We start from the raw sequence: 25,809 nt of genomic DNA, 5'->3' as shown, positions 1-25,809 counted from the left end.
AACTATGACAATGATCTTAATGGCAGTATGCATCGTGACAGTTTAAAATTAAAATTGTAAAACCAAATGCTTACTCCAGGAAGCTAACCAAAACCCTTTTACACCTGGATTTGTAGTTATTCTGGATCATTTTGCTTCACGATCGGCGAGATAAACGAATACCTTGCGTAGTACTATGGAAGTCAAGTCTCGTTCGTGATTGCATTTCCAGATAAATACTTTGAGAGGTCGGCTCAGAGTTACAATCACTTTGATGACTGACTCCGTGAAGAAGCATTTCTGGGTCAGATGTCTGAAGAGCAATGATACTTTGAAGTACAGTTATTTCACTCAAGTCACAGGATGTTGCCTCCTTGACTATTTTAATCTGCACCGTTTGTCAATGTGACACAAATAAAACTGTGGTTTCCGTGAAATGACGCCAGCTGGTAACCACAGCTACACACAGAATAGAATGTGACTCTAAAATGTGCAGTAAGATTTCAAAGGCAGCTCCAGAGATTCATCATTTTACTCACTTAAAAACAGTACCAATGTACTTGGGGAGAGTAACTTCACAACGACTGCATATTAATTTTACAATGAGCGCCACAAATTAGTAATATGACTCAAGTTCGTTTCTTAGAATTTCTATTCACTGTTCAGCTGGTAGTAATAAACGCCAGATCAAAAATGGCGTGCCTTGGATACAAAACATCAACATTCATCCTTTATATTACTAACTGTCGCCCTATTGCAACAGTGACTGTTTCCTTAAAAGCGTTTTCACATATTTACATTCAAGCACAAAAAAAATACAAATTTATAATAGCAGCACAAGCTCATTAGCCTTGGAAATATCAGACAGGAAGTACAAGGCATTTGCACATTTAAATAGCACACATATTATCACAAATATTAATCATTGATAATTAAAAAAAGAAATAAAGTATCAAACATTTTTAATATGGTTTTAGTAAATAAGTGTTAGATCATAAATTTTTGCTTAAAAAAATTAAAAATCCAAATTTAAGAAAGCAGGTTCGAGTGCCCTTTATTGCCAGTCTTCCAGTCTGGCTTCAGAAACATATTTACTTCTACTTATTAAATGTGCCTATTTATAAATACATTTTCATACATATAAGCTGTTCAGTTTACAGAATGAAGATTTGGGATAAAGAGTGCATTTATTCTAATGATTTCTGCTTTATTCTACATGAATTCTTGGACTGATTTAAGTCTCCTTCACACTGTTACATATTCCTTAAATGTAACTGTGAGGCAGTTTGCTGTGACATCTGTGATAATCAGATTTCCCAGATAAGGTTTGAGTCCAGTCCAGGGATATTGCTGATCACCTTTCACTGATTCTTCTTTCTCCTCAACCTCCACCTGCTGTGCTGTTGCCTTCTGAGGCGCTGGCCTGGACTTGACACAGCTCAGATCAATGGGTTGTTCAGGGTTTGAGTCCAAAATGCCATCGATTCCCACATTTCGATAGCAATCGACTGCATCTGCCTCCATTAGGTCTTCTTGCTCCAGCTGGACCGCACTGCCTGGGACACTGATGCTTCTGCATGTCATTGGTTTTTTGGCCTCATTGTCCACAATGGGTTCTGACAGATACCGCTTTCTGGAATGGGGTAGATTGGAGTAAAGCCTATCCCTATTAGGGACTTCTGAATCACAAGACCATCGCATTGTATTTGGTTTGTTACATTGCTCCTGCTCCAAGGGGTACTGATCCTTTTGAGTTCTCCCCTCTTTCTTATTTGCTGTTTCATTTCTTTCTGTGCCACATGCCTCCCCATTCAAACTTTTACTTTGAGCGGAAACTGCTATCTCTTTGACCACCACCGATGTAACACAACCATCTTTTTCATTCTCCGCCTTTTTGTTTACATTGGGAATCTTTGTTACCTCTTCCCTCCCATTTGCAATATTATCCTTAACCTTCTCTACTTTCTCCTCTGCCACGGTAGTTTTGCCATGGCCATTTTTGACTATCCATAGTTCTCGCTCTCCAGTTTTGCTTGCCACTGACTCATTCCCTCCATCCCCATTCTTACCATGTTTATCTTTCGCTGACTGGATCCCGCTACCCATATACTTGCTCATAACTATTACAATTCTACCATTTTTATTTTTATTTTTCACTATCTTCATTCTCCCATTGATGCCATTGTGTTTTACACTTTCCTTGGCTATTTCTGGCCCACTTCCCGACTTCGAATCCATTTCCTTGATCACTGGCTTCTCCACGCCGCCAACACGAGTATGACTTCCACTCTTAATAAAACTGTGTAGTGTTTCTTGTTCCTGAATGGGCTGGTGCAGCTCCTGGCTTAGTTCTGTTTCACTCCTGTGACAGTCAGCTTGCTGACTGGGGTACATAATATCTGGTTGATAATGATGATGTTTCTTGCTGTTGAGTTGGTAATAATGTTTAGTAACTTGATGTTGACGTTGCTCCTCCGTGTTACAGGGCTTGTACTGATGAAGCTTTTTACTGTTCAATTGATATTGACGTTTGATCGGCTGTTGCTGGATTTCACTCTTTGATCGTTCATCTTCCACATAAGTATCCTGTAACTCTGAAGGGACATTTGAACGTCGAGCAAAGGCTGGTAGCTGAAAATTGAGAATAAATACATCAGTATTATTTAGATTTCAAAAATCTAGAACCCATGAATTATAAGGCAAGGTAATGACTTAAATCTGTAATCTGGCTCCTTTTATGCTAAAAAGCGTGAAGTTGTATCTTTCCATCAAGGTCCACCTAATACAGGCAAATGGTTTTGTCCCTCTAATCATTCCACTTGCCTCTCACTATTCATGTTCCATTTTCAGCACAATGGAACATGCTTCAATTCCATTTTCAATCTAAGCTATACAGTGGGAGGAATCCAATGGTGGCTCATGAATAATGTATTACTGGATCACTTCTGGTCAATGCTTTAGGCAATCATTTGTTTCCTCAAAATCCCAACAATTCTCACAAATTAATCAATTTCTGAGAACTGATAACCATAGATTACCAACAAATCTTAGATGTTCATGCTGGAGTATGAATGGAGGTTTGGTTATTTATTACAAATATTGCTTTGGACAGCAGCAACTCTTCTCCTTTGGTATTGCTCGACAATCGCTCAGCCGCCATCACCAGATAGACAAGTGTGGTAGACACATGTAGTCGCCACCATCTGAAGGCTCCCCTCCAAACTGCACTTTATCTTGCCTCAGTATATATCACCAAACTATCGTTATAATTAAACCTAATCCTCCAAAGCTACACCCAGTAGTACAGCTGTTCAAGAATGAAGCTCATTACCACCAGTAATTAGAGTAGGTAAACTCTGCAAGCTTTGCTTGTGGCATGCATATTGGTTTAAATCAATCTATACAGACTGGATATATTCCTTATTACTTTGAAGTGTATTACATTATATTACACAATTACATATTGCTAATTCATTCAGAAATTATATAGAATTATATCCAAAATGTAGTCAAAAACATTTGCCTCACTTCACCTTTGGAGCTAATAATATTATTAAAGTAGGAAACTAAATGATTTTATACTCAAATTTACCGCCTACTTTCTTGGATCCATTTTTGTATCAACAAGAAGCTCCAAGCTCCATGCTAGTGTTACTTTACAACATTACACTGACACTGAACACGCATGTACTGTTAATAACTTTTACTTTGAACTTTGAACTAACTTATCTGACTATTATTTGTCTTATTTTTTATTTAGAGATACAGGATGCTTCCAAGGCCCTTCCAGCTCAGCAAACCCGTGCTGCCCAATTACACCCATGTGACCAATCAATCTACTAACCCACACATCTTTGGAACGTGGCAGGAAACCTATTCTAAGCAGGTGTGCATACTGCAGTTTGACATATATTAAATATTAATCGAACTATGTCCAACAGAACAACTCAGAAACAGATGGCATTTGACTGCTCATCTTGTATTTATCCAATCAGGTTTATACCCAACAGGTAACATTACCTGAACCAGTAGGTGTTTGGGCTTGGGTCCTCGTTTACGATAACCCATTGTCTGTTCTTGTCTTTCTCTGAAATCAATGATTAAAGACAGGTGAGCATGAAAATCATTTGCTAATCAGTTTTAGAAGTAATTTCTATCCACACTTCTGAACAGATTGTATATTCTTGGATACACTGTACTCAGAATTTAACTTAAAACATGATATGACCAACAATCTCTTTGACTAAAAGAAAAATAAAAATACTCACTACAGGTGTTGACATCTCCCTACCAAATGAATGCCTAAGCATCAAGGATATATTATTAGCAATAAAGTTTTGGATTTTCTTGGTGAATAGTTGGTTTAAATTTATACTTGGATTAATGCAATCTTCTCTATTAAACAACATTTTCAACTTAAACAAGTAGCTGCGCAAAACACAGTTTTAATACTTTGAAACCCCATAGTGTTGAAACCTTTTCAATGACCGCCATTTCCATTTCCAGTTATGATCTGAAATATTTGGAAAATCAAAAGACAAACTGCTTCTGATCTCAGAAGCAATGGCCCTTGAAGTAAGGTTCAGTAAATCTAACTTCACAGGGATAAGTTATTCTGGAGCACACATGTTCCAAATAGTCTATTACAAACTTGGGAAACAATTATCAAGATTTAGGGCAGAGGATAATTTTATAGCACTTAGACTCCATTAACATGTGATTTTGAGCACTACTCCTCCTCAACAAATACCAGCTTAAGATTTAAAGAAGAAACTTGATTTAATGGCCAGACTAGGTCCTAAGATGACCATCCCAATGGAATACCACATGCAAATCAGTTTTACGTGCTCCAATGCCTATCCAGACTGGGAATATAGCCCAACTTACTGTTTATATTCCGATGTATTATATTCCCATTTTCCCAACTTTATATATAAATAGAAGACCAATGGTAACTTCCCCTTGAAAGTGCCAGAGTCTAGTCAGCAGAGTTTATATAGCTCTCAGTACCCAGTCAAAAGGTGAGCAAAATGATCCCTAAAATATTTTATCCATTGTTAATACTTGTTTCTCTACTTCAATGATGTGTACACATATAAAAATGTCATCCATAGCCCAAAGAAACTGTTCTCTCCTTACCCTTTGGCTCATCTTATTGTTTACAAACATGTTGTCTGAAGCAGGTACAACAGACAAATAGCATTTCTACTTGCTATTAAGTGGGTAGACAATTACCCAAATTAACATGCATCAATTGATTTTTATAACTGTATTCCTGTTATATATGAATGGAATGCTTTGTATTACATCAAACTGGAATTCTGAATTAATTTAATTTAAATAGCCTTGAATTAATTTAATTTAAAAAGTGGAGTTCTGAATTAATTTAAATGCTCTGTTAATCTAAGCGTATTTCCTATAATGCAACTAATCAAAGACCACTGCTTAAGAACTTTAGTAATCATTGCTTCAAAGTATAAACTTATCATTCTACTTTCATTTTACAGACTAAGCATAGGATTTACTCTATGTGGGGTTATGAGTCTACTGGTGTGCTCTTGCAGCAGTCAAAAGCTGCAAAAGGTCACAGATCCACTAATAGTCATCAATTGACAACTGACAGCAGGTAGAAATGGGATACTGTCTTGCAATCCTTGACCCGTTTGTGGTGGTCTTTCTAATTGCATCTAAAAGAAAAATAATGCAGTCAGCTTCTACTAAATGCAAGAACACATTATTTTTAAAGCAAATCGTTATTGACTGCCCAATTAATCCTGGCCTGTTTGTAAGCAACTTTCCGTCCCTCCCATCCAGTTACACGCAGCACGAGTCCACTGTATTTATTCACATGATTGCAGGCAGCTATGGCAACCCCGTGAGCCACTAACCACTCGGATCGATTATCGTATACCTAATTAAAAAGGATATGCAACTCTGCGCGCCCTTGCTAGTCCTTTTGAGGTTACAAGGATGGTTAATTTAGCGTTGCCCCTTTAAAACCACACTTGTGTGCCAGCAGGTGCACGAGAGAGAGAGAGAGAGAGAGAGAGAGAGAGAGACGTTCAGAGGAGCCTCTGAAATAGGAACATCGCAGATAGTCGTTGGAACAACGTTTCGAGATCTGACAGCACAGTCCCCTACACCAGACTCACTTAGGAGGTAAATGCACCATCTAGCTTCGATCTGCAACATCGCACCAGCAGTTACATCACTATTGCAGTAGTTACTAAGAGTTTAAAAAAAAATTTAAATGTATTCCCGAGTTTGACATTTATTATTTATTTTTCTCGGTCTCAATCGTGCCTTTATTAATGGCAAGAAATAGTAATATCACCCGCTGACACTGGATCCCGCTCTACTCACTCCCCACTTTAGAAGGGCCATCCTAACTTGGAATATTTAGTTTCGGGGTTTCGCTAACCTCCCAGACTTTCCAGCTATTCCGCTCACATCTACACCGCAAGAATGAAGCTGGCTAGTCTGATTTCTCAAGGCCCTCTAATTTCGAAAGCTCTCGTTTCTGACCCTCTTTATTCTCCGGCCTTTTTTTAAAAAAAACATATTTCTTGCGGCCGAGTCCTAGGTGTGTTTCCTTCCCTCATTTATTTACCTGTGCTGAAAAGCCAGGAGCAGCCGAGGATCCAGGATATTCTCTTCTGGCTCCCACGTGTTGTATCTGCAGAGAAGAACCCAGCAGGTCAAGTCAAAACCTCTCACAATTTCACAAGCGGGAAAAAAAATAAAGCCACCTATTGCTGCTATTCAAGCAGTGTATAAGAGAAGCCATTTTCACTCCTTTCACACACTATCATATCTGTTTCACAGTCCATTAAGACATTCCAGGACTCTCATTGGCCATTTTTTTGTTACATTGGTTATCTACTAACAACTCACAGTTGGCATTAGTAAGGAGGGAAATGTCTGTGATCTACAAAATTCTTCCACTATCCACACCCACCCAACCGAACGCGCACACGCTGTAGTTTATCTATTAAAAAAACATGCAAAATGGGACTCACTTGGGAGACCATCCCCTCCATTTCACCAGGTATTCGACTCTACCCTGTGGCGAAATAAAGACAGTGTTCGTCATAGGAAAGGAGAGACAGCCCTATAACTGATCAATAACGTGGCGGAATTAGCGGAGAGGTAAACTAGAGCTGGTCAAATTTACCTTCCTGATGCGCTTTTTCTCGATGCTCTCCACGGCAAATACGTGCTCCCCTGCGGCTGGCAACTCCATATCGATGCGAGGAGCCGGACGGACGCCGCTCGACCTTCAGTGCGCAGTGTTTCGCTGCTCCGGGGCGCTCTCCGCCTGTCGACAGCCCCCGCTTCACTTTCCCTGCTGTGCCTTTGGCTCGCTTTCCGAACGGGCTTTTCCGTCCTCTTGGATCCTGACTCGGCAGTCAGAGATCTCTCCGCTCTATCCCTCTCTCTCCCTCTCTCTCTGCTGCAGAACCGGCAACGCAAAAACGCAGCAACACAACGCTGTGGCGTCAGGAGCTGGAGCTGTCAATCAATGCAGCCCCGCCTGAGGTCGGAGAATCTAACTACAGCACCAAATACGGGCAAGACGCAGCCTTGTATGGTAATAGCAGAAAGATAAATTATTTTTCCCCAAATTGAGAAAGAATGACACGAAAATGAACGCCAGAAGACTGTGCTTTTCTCCCCCACCCTCTTTCTCTTCCAATTGTGACTATTCCATCGCATCTAAACAATGTAATTCCCCGGGTTCGCAGTTTCGTTCCACTGCGAGGTGCAAATGTCTTTCGTGTCCTGTTCTAATTGGCTCTGCATCGAGCTAGTAATGTCTTGCGTTCTTCGAGAAACCTGCTTCATTTATGACATGCATCAAAGCGCCTCGCTGTTTTATTTCATTTCATCTACCAGCATATTAATAACAGTGATTCAAATGTCCTTTATTGTGCTTACAATCTGCCAACTACGCATTACCGCTAGCCAGCTTGATCACCGCCCTCCCCCTCTCCAAATTGATCACGGGCGATGCACTATCATGGCAACATAATGTTTATGGCATCGTGCTGTCCTGTTGACCAATAATCTAGTGCCTCATTGTAGTGTTATGGAGAAGAGTTACATAATGGAAGCTTCGAAACGGGTATACAATACTCATACTCAAAGAGCAACCATGGCTCCTTCTGGTTGCCCAATGCCAATTTCCAGCTGTAACTCAGCCAACACTCGGTGCTCAAAATAGGAGAGCCTTCAGAACACAATACCGCGGTGATATGTTTCCTTTGATGTCCACAGGCTTATATTTCCAACTAGTGTAAGTAAGATGTAGAGATAGCATCACAATACATCAATTGTCCTCGCAATTGCCCTACAGTCGGTCACAAAAGAGAGATGGAAGCTTTCTGTGGGAATTCAGTTGGAATGGATGACCCAAGACAACTGATAATCTCGCAGCTTCCAAGGTCTCCATCTATCTGGGTGGTTAATTTTAAAATTGAAAACTAAGAGAAAAAATCAATTGATACAATTAGAAATGGAAGAAGATGAAACAGGACGACTGAAAGTGACGTCCAAGTCGATGAAAAAAGCGCAGCACAACCCATCCCCCCCCCCCCCTTACCCTCGCTCTCCACTCGGATTTATCAACGCTTAAAATGCTCCTGACACTGGATGCCCATATTAGGATAACTGGTCACGGACGAAATGTACAACTACTGTTGCATGTGCTCGACACAGCTTAATGATTACAATACTTTAAAATATTGAATGAAACAACCACATTATTTGAGTATCAAAGCAGAGAGTGCATACATGTAACAAATCTTTATTTCTGGCGTCCACATCTCAACCGAATATGACGTTTTTTTATTATCGGAAGAAAAAGAAAATGTCAAGATTACTACGTGATGATGGGAAATGGCAGTTGTCAGCACGGTTGACACGTTGTTATTTGGCCCCGAGTAGGCTGAACCGTACGATTTTGATAGTACTTATCTAAGCTACGCAGTGTCCATGTCCTACAATCATGTCACTGGCATTGCAGACGGTTTGAGAATATTGGTACATATTCCACTTGAACTGTCAGAAACCCCAGGCGGAGCTTCGACTAAAAAATACTCAGTTTCTTGTTGACTGTTACTGTTGGCCTTCAGGGAGTGTATGGACCATCAGTCTGGTAGCGTTGGAACTAAAATGTTGGGTTTGAATACAATTATAAAAACGAATACAATGTCAAAAATCCCCAAACATATCGAGTACAAGTAGATTACCATTAATGCCCAACAACTCTTGGCATCAGAAGAGTGTAGGGGCCCAAAAATGTACCACAAAATTAATCTTTTACCATTGATTACAGTTGTCCCTGTTCAAATATAAATGGGTTAAATGGTATTCATGACATTTTACATTTCTCTGCCTTACATAAAGAAGTGAGCAAGAGCACATTGTGGCAGAGTAACAGGGCAATTTAGTTTGCTGAATCTGTTATAAAATACTCAGCATGTCAAACTTGGCAGAAATATTGTAAGCATAGCCTGACTATTATTAAATAAATGTAGATTCATTTCAAAACAGACAATCCAGTTTTTCTCAAGGCAGTTACACAATGTGGATTTACACCTGTTTTGGTGTAAATACAAACCATCCTCGGTCATTTTAAGTTATTAGTAACAGCAAGGGAGCAGTTTGTCAACAGAACTCTGACAAAAGCATAACTTTGTTTTAGGTGCATATATCTTAACAATAGAAGAGAAGAAACAAAGATGTTTTTCCTTCTGAGACAATGTACACATATTGACTGGATGCACCATTCTGGAATGCTAGTGAATTTGATATTTCAGGTTCATAAACAAGGATTCCATTGGGGATGTTTACATTTAACATGTTTGATATGGGAACATTGAATATGGGAGTTCATCTAAAACATTGTGATTAGAGGCAACTTTGCATATTAGCGCTTGCAATCTTTCAGAAAGTGCCTGTATACCTTAACACAATGCATTAGAACATGTTACAGAACTAGAAAGTTCAGGAACAATAACATGGTCTGCATTAGTTTGTTACACTGTAATTAGACAAATAGAAATATCGTTTGTGGTATTTGAAATCAAGACATTTATAACTGGCAGAAGAAGTGTGCGTAATTTCAACTTAGATGTGTACAATTCAAACATAGCTCATTGTGTTAAAATAATATTGTTTCAAAGTTGCAATATGTTCCATATATTACTTTTAGACTACCTCCTTATAAACAACCATAAATGTCATATTATCATGTTAAATACTGTGGGTCTTCCAAATTGACATCTTGTCCGTTGTTGTAATTAACTTTCCATCCTGTTTTCTCTTGGCTTTCTCTTATATGCTAAAATCCATTAATTCATGAGGAATCTAGCATGTAAGAAAATGAGAAGCCAGATCATGTCAGATTATTTAAATTCATGTAAAATATTAATTGGGTTGTTACTGCCATGACCTAAATCTGCTGATAAGAAATGCATATATTTTTAAATAAATCATACTCATTGGCAATGAAACAGGACATGGTTACATTCTAATATATATTCAGTGGATTTGGAAAAATATTCAAACAGGCCAATTGAACATGATAATACACAATGATATCTGATCATTTCTGCTGGAAGTTAATGAGATGTTTTGGAGTTACAATCTGTTAATTTATCAGAATTTCAACAGTTTTGGTAAATGTATTGCATATTGGTTATTTATATACTAAACTGCCATCATCGTTGGATCTGCTGGCTTCATTTTTTATTATTATGAATATTTGCTTTTGATTGCAATTACAAAAGGACCTGAGCCAGCTTTATCATGTTGGCCTTAGTGTCTTGCATTTATACTTTTGAATTGCAATGTTATTATAAAGCATTTTGAACCATGTAGAATTTCCTCTTCAAAGGGTGATCTGGTTTATTTTAACATAGCAAGCTTGAATGCTTTAGATAATCAAATGAAATATGGACGAGAGTATCCTTCTAGAGTACTTATAGAAACCTGCCTTATTAAACCATTGTTGCACAAAAAAATCCATGATTTTACTGGATTTGTCCTTTCTAAAGAGACTTTGCTTTAAATCTCAATGCTTAGATTACCTCAAACCATAACCCTTTATTTTGAAAGAATTGTACAATTAACTCAGAATTTCCAACATTGAGACTTTTCAAGCCATTTGCTTTTTTGCTTCATTTAGAGGATAATTTCTGATAAATTCCTACTGAACAAAAGAAAATTATGATTTCCTTGTTCAGCACATAAGTCTACCAAGCTCAAAATTACACCTGCAAGAAGACGGCACAACTGTAATAATAGAAAAGATAATGGCATCTGGCACATCATTGCTAAGTACAGAGATATACTAATGCACACAGATAAACTAATTGGAAAATAGCACAATTATTCCACATACTCCATGTAGCCAATGGATACTGGTATTTCCATGTCCCAAAATTCATTAAGCATTTCATGGAATTTTAATTTTTTCCTCTACTCGAAGAAACCTACTGGCTCAAGTTAGAGTGCAGCATACACCTCCACCCATGTTTAACACCAATTAATTTGTACATTTCATCTACATAGTAAACATTTTTTTCAAAGCAGTGATTTTCATTTACATAGATAGAGCTATTAAATGCTTTCCAGAGATCATTAGTGCTCTTATCATTATGTGATGATACAGCTATCACTTTTATACATGCAGAACTAGAACTGTTAAAGAAGGCTTTGTAAAATGGGAATTAGGCAGTTGCCCAGTTTCAGTCATTATGATAAAACAGATGGTATGTTTTTCCATCTGCATTAGCAATGCCCTGAGGTGCAACTGCTTTGGCATGGGGTGTGCACGTTTCTTCAGGAATTTTTGAGGAACCAAATACCATTAAATCCCACATTATATGTTCTGGCTGATCCATCAATCTTTTGGTGAATGAAATATAAAAAAATATTTGAGAGTTCTAGGAAAACCAAATACATATTGCATTCAGTAAAGGAGTACCTCAGGATTTTCATAATATTGCTTAATATGGTTGTAACTAATGCAGATTATAAAGCTCTAATTTGATTATGGAAATCTTTCCTGCAGTAAAGAACTGCAATGCTTCAAGTTGCAACTGGTGACAATGGATTGATCTTTTTCCATATTTAAGAATTAAACTGATCTGAATTGCAAACTAATCAAGTAGTTAGAAAGCATTCTTTTTTTAATTACACTATTTCCATTGCATTTTGCACAAAATTCAACTCCTGTGTAACCAGCTTCTCTAAAATAATGGCCATTTTGTAATCCATAGCAAACTCAAAAATCTGCTAGATACTCCGAATATTTCCAAACTCTTCCAATCAACGTTACAACTGCAGTTTTGCATTAAAGTACATGGCTTCAGTTCTATTAATGAAAACGCCATCTTTCCTCGGGGTGAAATTCAGTAGGTCTTGCTGGAATCTAAATTTGGATGGATGATGTATGGGGTGATTGGATCTCTGGTTCTCTCACTTCACCTCCAGGGTATTATCCATGTGCAAGGCTCAGCGGTTAGTTTTAATTCTTTTCTTGGCGCAAGGTTTCTATCATGCATTTTCTGGAAGTTGTTAGGATCTCCTCAGATTCTCTTCCTGTATAAAGCCCGTGTAAAGGGTTCGTGTGGGTACTCCCTCAACGGTTAAGGCAGAAATCGAATGTAAAAATCAATTGCTGATGCAGATGGTCATAAAAATGAACGCCAACACGGCTGATGTGTAAACGAGGCAGACCAGAATATGACTAATATTCCAGATGCCGCAGCCGCTTTGTTGTTCACCCACCCGAATGAGTTATGTCGGACTTGCTACTTATGAAGTTAATCAGTTGGTCAACCAATCAACAAACCGCAATTCTCGAATTGCGGCGGGGCCGGGAATGTCAGCTCAGCTGGAGGTCACAATTCGACTTTCTCCCGTCTTTTCTTGCACACGATACCAATGAGTCAACCAATGGCTAAGCAGAAGGATTACGTGTGGAAAAGGACTTTTCTGGTTCTTCCTTACAACACGTAGAGGTCTGGCCATTACAACAATTCAAAACACTTCAATATCTCCATTTGGTTCTTTGTATAGAAACCACCATAGAAACCGATTCAACAAAGGTAAATGACGCTACAGATGCCCAATTGAGGGTCAGGATCATATCATGCAGTATAATGTAACTTCGTTCTAACAGAAGGTGTAGATTATAACTAAAAATCGCACGTGAATTGACTGGAAAGCGCGCAATCACCTATTAATATGTATTAGTTGGGAGCTGTTAATTGAAGTGCGGTTTTTTTTGTGACCAATACTTTGACGAATGTAGGGGTTAGCTTCTTCCATTGCCAAAAGGTATGACTTTATTAACATTTTTCACAGCCATTTTATAACCGGAGTTCAGGCATCGGTATTAGAGGACTGCCAACCATTCGCAGTCTCAGGCGACATTTGGGTTGCGTTAATCAGCTTCAAATAATACAAATAAAAGGAACGTTGTGTAGCAGTTCATGTTGGAAGCAGGTTCAGTGTCATCCTGTTCGGGTCATTTTACCAATTCCGACGATGCATGAGGATTTTCAGGATGCAGTGTTGCGGTGAACGCATTGTTCTGTTGCGTGATTTATTCAATCATTTACAAATACAAAAAGCTGATGGAATCAGGTTTACTATATTGTTTCTAATGTGAAGTCTTTTATAAACCTATAAAACAGCCTTTGTTCTCTGGATTGGGATTAAGCAGCAATGTACCACGTAATCCGAAAGGAGACGATTGCTCGGGTTGGTGTATTGGTTTAGAGACAGGAATCCAGTTGGAAGCACTTCAACAAAACCAAATGCCCCTATCAAAATACGGTCTCTGGACCCCCTCCCTCCCCCCCCCCCCCCACAAGCCGAATGCGGACTCCATCAGAAAGACAGACGGCAAAGCAGACCGCCATTTTCTGAGCACCTGGTCACTCTCCGTGCATACTTTGGCGATTTTCAGTCAACGCCTGTAAACTGTGAATGAGAAATTTGTGGCGCTTATTCCGAAAATTCAAATGATCGAACATAAAAGCGCCTGTTCCGCTATTCCTGTGTGTTTCACGTGGAACAGGCACGGCACTTCTCCCGTTGACCTGCCCTTTTTGTATTATCCCAACAAAATTACGACGCTTTCACGTTCGAGTCGAATAACAACTTTTGTTCACATGATTACACGAGTAAAATATCCATTCTTTATTAGGCAAATGAACTATAAATCTAATGATATATTGCAAAAGGGCGTTTCCTGTTCTTTAAAGTGGTTTGGTTATCCAAAGCGTTAGCCGTGGGCTAATGCGATCTGCGGCACGTTTCTTCATAGTCTCCGTAACAGATGAAGAATTTCTTCATCCTCCTCATATCAACCAAAGGCTTTCTTTGGCTCTTGGGGAACGCGATTTTCAAAGGTGAGTAAAGAGTGACCCTGGCCAAACTGAAGTGAATTCATGGTCTTTTTAAGACTCTTTCCCTGCACTTGTGATAGGATCGGTCTCGTAAACACTTCAGAGATCAGTTAATTTCATATTAATGATGACCTTTATTACTTGAGTTGATCTTATCTACATTCTGCTGCGTCAGCACAATCGGGTTTTGAAAGAACTTTGCAACACGGGTCTTCATAATTACTGTATATGCAAATCACATTTTAGTCCTCAAACCTTCAGTTTGGCTGATCGCGATGTCGGGACAAGCACAAAACATTCTACAGCTAATGAAGCACCTTATTGAAATCTGGTTCTTGTGATGATGTCGGAAACGGGGCTGCCAATTTAGCAACAACAAGCTGCCACAGAGAGCAAGGCGCTTAACACCAATCTGTTTGCAGGTTTGCGTGCGGGAGAAATGTTGACCCGAACAACTGTGAAAAAGAACTTCAATCCTACTTCGTAGGGTCATAGGGTATTCCCCCTCTGAGAGAACAGATGATAGGCAAAACACACACAAAGTGCTGGAGGAACTCAACAGGTCAGGCAGCATCTGATGCTGCCTGGTCTGCGGCGTTCCTTCAGCATTTTGGGTGTCTTGCCTTGGATTTCCAATATCTGCAGATTTTCTCATGTTTTCGAACAGACGGGAGACACTTTTAATGTCCCTTCCGAAGAGTCCGCCTCTGTCCTCGCAGCACCTCATCGGCCCGGCTCTCGAGTGTCATCCCGGATAGCTGTGGTCAGCGCTCAAGAACCTCGTGACTCACAACTTCTGAGCCAGGTGGAAGTGTATCGCACTGATTTAAGCCGACAACTAGTGTAGATAAACATTCTTCTGTAATACTCAAACGAGGGGCGATAGAGTGATATTGTCTTTAACAAAACTAGATGCTTGGCTTGAACCCGATTGCTTGCATTATGCCTCTGGTGACTTGGAAACTCAAGGGCACCTAGTTCTAACCAGACCATGACCAACTCACTCATCAAAAGCGTCCTTACCCGGGTCATGTAAGCTCTAACCAAACACGTGGGCAGCCACACATCGGCACGTATCACCACCCGATATTTACAACTAAATGAATATGGCGTTAATGAGGACTTATCTGCGACAAGTAGAAATCACCTTTGTTCAGAAGTCCGACGTCAATTTTCGGACGACTGGGAATGATTGGGAATTTCTCCCGGCTTTTATTTTTTTTGTGAAGAATTACTCCTTTGTTCAGGAAAGTAGCGTCATTTTATTAGCATCGACAAGAGAGAGGCGGTATTCAATAAATCAATGAGAGATAGGTGCTATAGCAACCTACCCGGAGTTATTTGTGTTCATTGCCATTTTTGCGGTTAATCGATAGTGTAGCGAACTCTTCTGACAATGCCTTATGAATCTTATCCATTAAATTCAGCCTACACTTCTTTTCAGAGGCTCCTAATGTATCAGCTCTTTTTTTTGTCATTTTCGAGCACTTTATGTGCATGTTGTCTGTTATTGCCAGCGCTGCTCATTTTGCGAGCCACCTGCTTGTCCCTCGCTGTGGTTGAGCGGTTTGAACTTAAAAACGAAACTCACTCCACTTGCAATCAACAATAATTTCCTGGCAGGCATTTTTCTCTCCCTCTCTTTCAAATCGCTGCTTTTCAAATCATTGTTTACCGGTACACAATGCGGTTGTTGGTAAGAAGTACAATATGACAATTGTCAACATCAAAGAGCTGGGAAATAAACATATGGTTGCAGTTAGAACGGGAAGCTGACCCGAGAGAAAGAGACGTCTCTGTACTGTCACCCGTATTTAAAACGTGAATTAATTTCACATCATGTGGAATAAATACCATAATTAGGATTTAAAAGATATTGATTACTAATCAATATACGTCCAAGTTGAGATCGTAAAGATAATATATGAGACGCAAATCAAATTGGGCATTGATGCGATACCGAATTTCCTCAACAAATGATTTCTGCAGTGTTCAGATTAATTTGCCTATCTTTTTTTTTACACACTTTCAATGCACATGGGTATACGCAGGACGCCCAATGCGAGCCATGATTATTGGTTCCAAAGGGCTGGCGGGACAGTTAAGGCAATAAATGACTCGGAGCCAGAAGTACAATACGGCACATGCTGGAGACCTGAAATAAAAACAGGCAATGTTGGAAATACACCGTGGGTTAAACAGCACCTGCGGAGACACAGTTATTGTTTCATTCGGTTGATCTTTCATCAGAATATTTTCTACTCACTGGCATTTACAAATGGTATCTGATTTCGAAACTTCTGGTGTTAAGGGTTACCGTTCATTTACCGTTAAGGGCACCTTCAGAATATGAAAATAATAGTCAGATGCACTTGTATTCTACCCCAATGTGTGTGAAATCTTGAACAAAGCACTGATGTTATCTCTGATGTTACCAGCACCGAGTATTTTGCTTAGCACTATCCGCCATTTTGATTTAATGTCACGCTAACACGTTGAGACATTTTACTGCGCTGATAAATATTTTCAAGCTTTTCAGGCTAAGCGGCTGGCCAGTGGGAGCTGAATGCTTATCTGCAGCTCTGAAGAAACCTCATGTTTTGTGCTTGTGTTTGAAATGCGGATATTTCATTATTCGTTTTTAACATTTCGGACCCTCCCCGGTTTAGCATAGACGTGCCCCACCGGCTCCCAGTCAGTCCTTCAGCGCTTTCGCTCGAGATGTTCCTGCTCCGGAAACCCGGCAGGTCTCGGGACCTCCCCAAAACCATCTGGACTGCAACTGGTTCCCCCATGTCAAACACTCATTTGAGTCTCTTTTCTTGACGTGGCCGTATCTTTTATTAATATACATGAAGTACTTTTCGAAAGTAAAACCTTACACTAATGTTGGCTGATCCCTCAGAGTTTAAAATAGCTTTGACCTTTACGGTAATTGTGTACCTCGGATTACGCCAACTGCACTGTTTTATTGTGAGCCCTTAATCGCATAGGTCCTTTCTAAAACGACATTAATTTGTAAGACATTTTAACACGGTAAAAGTTCAATGATATTTGTACAAATGTTGTAATACTATCAGTAGTCTTAAATTATCGATTTGTAACTTAGCTTTGTTTTCCTTGCGAACAATTAAAAGCTTGTACGGATTTTCAAATTGACTCCCAGTCTGTTATATGTTTGAGGTAAAATACAGGGACACCAAGGGAAAATGGGAGAGATTATAGACCGTGCCCAAATCAACAGGGGTATTTGGAGGCGCCCTGCATGATACCTATAAGGGACATAGCCCTCCGATTTGAACACATCTGGACACGTCGGCACAGCCACGGTGTCTTTCCCTTCTAATTTAAGGCTGTTATTGCGACATCGCGATGCCTTTGGATTTTCCGCAAACCGATTCAACGGTCTGTAACGTTTCATACAGTGTCTGTCGAAGCCGGCTGGAAGCCCCCGTAGACGCTGGTCATGCTGGAATACACCGAGAATGGTGTTGATGAACACAGGGACTTGCCACTGGCCGGTGTCACCGCAGCCGCGGGACTTTGGGAGCTCTGCATATATTCGAATTATTTAAATAAAGTGGTCGACTTGGGGTTTGGTTCCAGGTCCACCGTCATATATTAACTCGAAATAATGATCCCAGTATGAAGGCATGTGGGTATTCTTCCCCCCAATTGAAGAATTTTATCTGCTAGCCAAGTGCGCGCGTTCGCGCGCGCGCGCACACACACACACACACACACACACACACACACACACACACACACACACACACACACACACACACACACACACACACACACACACACACACACACACACACACACACACACACACACACACACACTTCCAAATTAAATTACTGAAGTCGGCAGGTTGGCGAAGCCCTTTCACTGAGACGGCCTCCGAGACTGCAGAGAAAAGAGGTTGCATTTTTAGCCACTAATCGGTTTATTGGGGAAATCCGAAGAGGCAGGATCCCCAGGCACAGAAAACCAAAGGACAGGTGCCGGCGGGAGTACTGCTCCGCACCTGTAACGGCGCACCTCACTACAATTAAAATATCACCTCGGGACCTCGGGTTGGGGGTGGGGGGGGGGGGGTTGGTGGCAGAAGAACGACGTTTTCTCTAAACTCCTAAACAGCCCCCTATCCAGATGTGGCTGTTATATATTTGTAGACCGTGGAAGTTTGTCATTGGCCGACTAGCCGCAGTATTTACTGACGCAATTGCTACAATGTGGTGTATTTATAGTAACAAGAGCGCCGTGCAGATAGCAGCCTCCCTGCTCGTCTGGCAGGGTGGCGGGAGCTGGTGTGTAGCGCCAAGTGCACACCTATACCGGCTGTGCACACACCTAAAACTAGTTGCTAGGCAATTCGTGCGGGTGATGGTTTTGCTCAGGGCTTTACCACACGTTGCACGGTAAGGACATCACAAACCAGGTCAAATACCTCCACCTTTCCATTATAGGGAAGGGCGATTAGCGAACACATTATCAAAGCGTCTATGAAAGCCAATGAAAGCATAAACAAGATGCCTGAAATAATCATCTAGTTACGCAACTACTTCAACAATTCCTCTGGCTGAAGCATTGTCGAAGAAAATATCTGATTTAGGTATAATTGGAGTTACTCTCGATCTTTCATTCTACCCTCGTTATAATTATTCGTTTTCCTAACTATGGATGCCTCCAACATGCCCTCTATCTATTGCCCATTCGAACTGTCGAATATATTCTCGTCGTTCCATGCTAGCTATTTTATTTTACTTCAGGCATTGTTTAAATTCATCGTGAACTTGCGGTCGTTGTAAGACCGCACACCTACATTACAGCCTCGCATTTGGTTTGCCGAGGTCAACTGTTGACGCATATTATTTGTGCCGACGCTCCGGAGCCACTTTCCGTTTACGTCAGCTCCTTACACTGGCCCCGGTGCAGCCGCCTGGGGACCTGCAACTTCTTCCTGCGGCTGTTGCTGTTTTCGAGGTCAGCGCAATGCCTCCCTCTCCAGAACAGCGGTCAAATCCACCTCACAAAGGCACAGCATCATCCCATCGCCGCTGACCACTGCAACAGTTGGACGTGTCAGCGCCGTTTACTTTATGGGTCTTCGGTGTGAAGCGTAGTTGACCAAGGTATTGTCCGCTGTCACCCCAGGGGCTCGAAGTGGCAGCATTTTCAGCACAGCGATAGACTGTCATGGTCCCGAAGCCCCTTCCATTTTGTCAAACACCTTCCCCATGTACACGACAGCACCCTTGCAATTGCCACTGATCCGTGATCAGGGACGGAATGGGTCCAGTTCCCAACACACTTGATGATATGAAGCAAACCCCTATTAGGATTTAAAGACCTTTAGCAATGGCAGGGCTAAGGTTAATGCATTTTAAATATAACATTAGAATGAATTCTTGAGTGTGAACTTTTTGTCCTCATCAAGGTGCAGCATGATGAGATCTAGGAATCAAGACATTACAACTTTAAAATCAGAGGAGATATCTGAAAGCAAAGTCCTGCAGATGCTAGATATCTGAAATAAAACACGTTGAAAGGTGAAGCTGAATGATAATGGACATGAAATACTGATTCTTTTTGTCCCACTATGTGTGAGCTGCCTGACCTGCTGAGTATTTTCATCATTTTCATCAACAGTAGGAAATGTATTTGTTCTGTTGGATTTATATTTGTCACCATGGTCATTCTTAATAAAAATGAAGGAAAAGGTTATCCAGACATTGTACGGATGAAATCTTTTCTCCGTTGATCCATAAATTGAAATACCTCAGGCCCCTAAATCTTGTTAGAAATGAACAATCTGAAAGTCTGTAAATTGGGTTTGTACCTGAGTTGAGTGCTGAAATGGAGCAATGTGATACCTGAGATCTGAGACAGTAGTGAGCGCCAAAGCACGTAACTCCTTATACAGTTTTATCTACTGAGGTTGGGTGAAACTAGAAATAGAGGTCATGGGTTAAGGGTGAAAGGTAAAATATTTAAAGGGAACCTGAGGGGGAACTCCTTCACTAGATTGTCTGAAGGGCCTGTTTCTGTCCTGTAGTGCTCGATGACTCTATGGGTCATCGAGTCTGCAGGTGTTGCCCTGTTTCTAGTTTCAATTTTTTTCTTTATTTTAGAGATTCAGCATGGTAACAAGCCTTTTCAATGAGCCTGCACAGCCTAATTTCTCCCAGGTGACCAATTAATGTTCTAACCCGTAGCAACGTGACATGCCCACAACTTACTAACACATACGTCTTTGGAACGTGGGAGGAAACCCACGCAGTCACAGGGAGAACGTACAAACTCCTCACAGACAGCGGCAGGCACTGAACCACAATCGCTCGCACTGTAAAGCATTGCGCTAACCACTACGATACCAGTAGAACTTCATGGAAAAACTCTACGTAAACAAAGACTGACAAACAAATAACGTGTAGAATAACATTGAGAGCTTGAGTTGTAGAGACACCTTGAAAGGTCGCAGAATCAGTTGAGAGTTGAGGAGCGTGAAGTTATCCACTCTGCTTCAGGAGTCTGATGTTCCTGAACCGTTCTTGAACCCGGTGGTGTGGGGCTGGAAGCTTCTGAACCTCATTCGAGTCACAGAGTAATAGCACACCACACTATGACCCACCTAGTCCATGCCAAGCTATTAATCTGCCTAGTCCCATCAACCTGCACCCAGACCATAGCCCTCTATACCCCTCTCATCCCTGTACCCAACCAAATTTCCCTTACACGTTGAAATCAAACCCACATCCACCTCTAAATGCAGGCAGGCTTTTTCCACCGAGTTTGGGTGAGACCAGAACCAGAGGTCATAGGTTAAGGGTGAGAGGTGAAAAGTTTAAGTGGAACATGAGGGGAAACTTTTTCACTCAGAGGGTGGTGAGAGTGTGGTATGACCTGCCAGCACAAGAGGTAGATAAGGGGACAATTTCAACATTTAAGAGAATTTTGGATAGATAGGAGGATGGGAGGGGTATGGAGAGCTATGGCCAAGGTGTGGGTCGATGGGAGTAGGCAGATAAATAGTTCGCGATGGACTGGATAGGCCAAAAGTCTGTTTCTGTGCTGTAGTGTTCTATGACTCTGTGACTCCCCATAATCTTTGATGCCCAGTCCAAGTACGTTTTAGATGTTGTTGTTGTAGCAGTGTGAACTACTTGCTTGCTCCAAATACTGCTGGGGATTAGAGTGGGCAAAATGCAGGAATGAGACTAGTGGGCCACCACTGAGGTCAGTTGGTTTTCTCAATGCTGAGGATTCTAGTGCCTATTCTACTTTGATGCTTTGGTCCAACTCACCAATGGAGCATACATTAATGGATAGGTACATGATTGGTGGATGAATACAAGAAGGGCAAATTTATTTGCTCATCCATATATGTATGTGGCAATTGTTTGCACAGTAGAGCAAACACACTGCATTTGTAACATCCTCCCTTCTGTGCATATCAGTAACTCACCTCTTCCTGTGCATGAGGTGCTAACAGAGGGTTCATATGACAGCAAAGGCACTAACCACATAACACAAGAGCACATAAAACTAAAGATGCATGTTGTGGGTTAGTCCGCAAGCTGTTTAAATATAACCATATATTGAGTTGTAAGTGACAGCCTATATGCATAGCTCATAGATGTCTACTTTTTAAAATATCTAGGATCATTTTCATATTTATTTGGCTGATGGCAAAAGTGATTAGTCACTCTATTGGAAGTTGTGATTGAGTATGTGGGTTGCTTAGCTCTGATATATTTTCACACGTTGAGCCTTTATGTGAAGTATGTTGTAACTTGGTATTCTCTCTGTAAGGTCTATTATCCACTGATTCTGAAAAGCAGCCAATATCAGAGGCCTCAGGCATAACACAAGAAATTGAAATGATTAGTATTAACCTAAAAGAAAGGGAATGTGGTGGTGTGTTGAAAAGGCACCACAGCACCTCTTTCACCTCAGACGGTTGAGGAAGTTTAGTGTACCCCCCTCCCAAATCATAAGAACTTTCTGCAGGGGCACAATTGAGAGCATCCTGACTGGCTGCATCACTGCCCGGTATGGGAACTGTACTTCCCTCAGTTGCAGGACTCTGCAGAGAGTGGTGCGGACAGACAATGCATCTGTAGTTGTGAACTTCCCACTATTCAGGACATTTACAAAGACAGGTGTGTAAAAAGGGCCCAAATCACCCCAACTACAAACTGTTCCAGCTGCTACCATCCAGGAAACAGTAACTGCAGCATTAAAGCCAGAACCAACAGTCTTCTTCCACCAGGCCATCAGACTGATTAATTCATGCTGACACGGCTGTGTTTCTATGTTATATTAATTATCCAGTTGTACATAATATTTAATATAAATTACTATAATTGCACATTGCCCATTTAGACAGAGACATAACGTAAAGATTTTTACTCCTCATGTATATGAAGGATGTAAGTAATAAAGTCAATTCAATTCAATTCAAGTTCAACATACCTGACTTAAATGGCCAAGTTCCAACATAAAAAGATAACTTGTGCATAAATTTATATGGAAGTTATCCTGACAGTTTAATTTTCTTGACAGACTATAAGTACCTGGCTGATAAATACTGAGGTGTTAATGTGTCAAAAAGCCAAACAATATCTCAAAAAGAAACAGGCATGCAACTCAGTACCTTTATCAATGGCAGATGAAGGAAAAACACATATACAATGGTTAGACCTTCAGTGTTGTTACTCATGTTTGAACACTTGGGAATAATTGACAGAGGAATGGAAGAAAGGGAGGCAGGTGTCAATGTGAGATGGAAAAGGGTTACAAGAGCTATTTTTGGTTTGTGTTGCTTCTCTTTCTGGCTTGGCCTGCCTTGACTGAAAATGTTGCTCGTCAAGGTGCCATAAGTGATGTTGGCATTTTGTCATATAGTTCTCTGTTACTTTAATTTGTTTGAGCATAAATCCAATTCACAACATATCAAAAAGTATTGCATTTAATGCTAATTACTTCTAATGTTTCTTTCTAACTGAGGAATTGATTAAACAAATTCGGACAGCACAACAAAATACATTGAGAATGCTTAAACCTCCAAACACTTATAGATATGTATATAGGAGAGAATCAATAGAAAAAAAAAACAGGGTGGTACATTGTTACAGGTAGTAGAGCTTCTGCCTCATAGCTCCACGGATCTGGGCTTAATCCTAATCTTGTATGCTGCCTGTGTGGAGTTTACCTGTACTCAATGTGATCAGGAGGATTTCTCCGGGTGCACCAGTTTTCTCCCACGCCCTACAAATGCACAGGCTACTAGGTTAATTAGCCACTGCAAAGTGTGTCGATGGGTAGTAGAATCTGGGTAGATCTGTTGGGAATATGGGAAGGGAACAAACATAAGATTTGGTAAAAATAGAAGGGTATAAAATTCAGACACTCAATGAAATTGAGGAAAGTACAAACCTTCAATTCTTTAAGGAGGTCCTTTCTGAATAGTTTCATTAACTGAAATTTGAAGCATAAATAATCTACTGAAAATATAATGGTTTTAAGGACGTGTTTAAAATGGCCACATCAACTTTTCAGGAAAGGCTTTGAATTCATTTTTTAAAAAATTCTACAGCATTTAACTTGTCATACTTGACTTCTGCTCTTCTGTTCTTCATTTCCTCATCTTCAGTTCTAGGATTCACTTTTCCCATTCCACTTTGTGAGAGGACCTCTTCAGTTTTGTCACACCAATTCTTTATGATCTCACCATCTAGAGTAGTGCTTCTGATATACAGTATCTTTCTCCTCTATCTTTCCAGCAGCAGGGTGCACAGTACCCTTCACCATCCATTCCATTTCTCACACAGCACATTATTCTTTGTCCTCTCTTTTAATCAGGCTCCACATGCAATGTATAGAGAGAAGAATCACAGGAACAGGCATTTCTGCCCACTATGTTTGCTACAATCACTATTTGACAATTTATACCAATCCTGTACTAGTATCCCACATTCCCATTAACTCTCCCCAAATTCTACCTGCCAGATTCCACCATTCACCTACACAGTGTGGGGGGGGGGATTTACAATGGCCAATTAACCTACTGGCCTGCATGTCTTTGGGTTTGTGGGAGGAGACAGTAGCACATGGAGGGATCCCACATATACACAATGACGATGTGCCGCTCCACGCAGACAACACGGCAGGTCAGGACTGAGCCACATCTCCGGATCCGTGAGGCAGGAGCTCTACTGCTTACACAACTGTGTTGTACTAAATATCACTCCACATTAGAATCAGATTTAATATCACCGGCATATAGCGTGAAATTCGTTGTTTTGCGGCAGCAATCCATTGCAATACATAATAATAAACGATAAATTACAATAAAAATACATACACACACATATCTCTTCCAGTTCAAGACAACCCACATGGAAGAGGATACATCAAGCTCACGTGGGGACTCCGGCAACAGTGAAGACCGTTGTCCCCATTTTCATAGGAAAACAACTGGTTACCCAGCGATCAAATATGTTCAACAGAGGATTACCATCACACCTTGAACTGGGAGACATACAATCACGATGCACCATAGCAGAACCAAGCCGATCAGGAAATAGGAGTTCAAACCCCACCTCCACAATTCACAGTTGGTGCATTACTTTGTACACGGGAAATGCAAGTACACACTTCACCTCGGCACACGCTGGTGGCCGCAATCACGAAGAGGATCGTGGCTAAACTGGCAACTGTCAATCAGCAAAGTAGGCTCCCCAGGCTTATTGAAAAAATACCATCAGCATGCTAGAGGCAGCCAATGAAGCATTACTCACAAGTGCAACCTCCAGTATAACTGACACCAACAACCTGATATATGCACTAGCAGCAGCAGTCCTAGAAATGCTGGGCTACAAAATGAAATACAGTGGAGAGCACAGTTATAACCCCCTGGAGAAGACAAATGGAAGACGATGAAAATCACAGGGACGGAGGTCAGCAGACTAACTGAGCTGCAGAATGGTGTGAAGATCAAAGACTCACCTTGGCCACTAAGGAAGTACAGAGTTATATCTATGTTCGAAGCCCAACGGTTAACAGCTCCGGTTACCAGACTACAGAGGTACACTAAGAATGCAGAGGTCATGTGAATAAATGCACTCTTCTCCAAAGAACCTGGAAAAGTATTCACACAGTTCCAGAGTAACAACATGCCAGTACCTGAACCAACCAAGACAGCAACTGAGGAGCACTAGGCAAGTACATGAGAGACAAGAGCATCACATAACACCAGTGCCCAGTGGCTGACAGATCTACAAGCAAGCCTCTATAATCTCCCAGAGGAAGAGCCAGTCACCATCACAGCAATAGATGCCCAGCAATGGGTAGCAAGTATGAAGATGTGCATATCACCAAGACCTGACATGAT

General features: G+C 40.8%; 1 protein-coding gene across 1 annotated transcript; it reads right to left on the bottom strand.

The window, feature by feature from the left end:
* Positions 1 to 493: 493 nt before the first annotated feature.
* Positions 494 to 7,606, bottom strand: cbx4 (chromobox homolog 4 (Pc class homolog, Drosophila)). The gene is made up of 5 exons (XM_059948519.1): positions 7,154 to 7,606; positions 6,999 to 7,042; positions 6,590 to 6,655; positions 4,000 to 4,066; positions 494 to 2,610 (listed from the first exon to the last, which is right to left on the bottom strand). The coding sequence occupies exons 1-5, from the start codon at positions 7,220 to 7,222 to the stop codon at positions 1,225 to 1,227; spliced, it is 1,632 nt and encodes a 543-aa protein (XP_059804502.1). The 5' UTR covers positions 7,223 to 7,606; the 3' UTR covers positions 494 to 1,224.
* Between the last annotated feature and the right edge of the window lie 18,203 nt (positions 7,607 to 25,809).

This window comes from Hypanus sabinus, chromosome 23 (genome assembly GCF_030144855.1).
Source record: "Hypanus sabinus isolate sHypSab1 chromosome 23, sHypSab1.hap1, whole genome shotgun sequence".
Lineage (NCBI taxonomy): Eukaryota > Metazoa > Chordata > Chondrichthyes > Myliobatiformes > Dasyatidae > Hypanus > Hypanus sabinus.
This window is presented reverse-complemented; position numbering and strand designations above follow the sequence as displayed.

Excerpts from the sequence above, each read along its gene's own strand:
- cbx4 (XM_059948519.1), bottom strand. The coding sequence starts at position 7,222 with ATGGAGTTGCCAGCCGCAGGGGAGCACGTATTTGCCGTGGAGAGCATC. Across the intron at positions 6,656-6,998 it reads TGGAGGGGATGGTCTCCCAA|ATACAACACGTGGGAGCCAG; the intron begins GTGAGTCCCATT and ends TCTTCTCTGCAG. Across the intron at positions 4,067-6,589 it reads CTCCTGGCTTTTCAGCACAG|AGAAAGACAAGAACAGACAA; the intron begins GTAAATAAATGA and ends CATTGATTTCAG.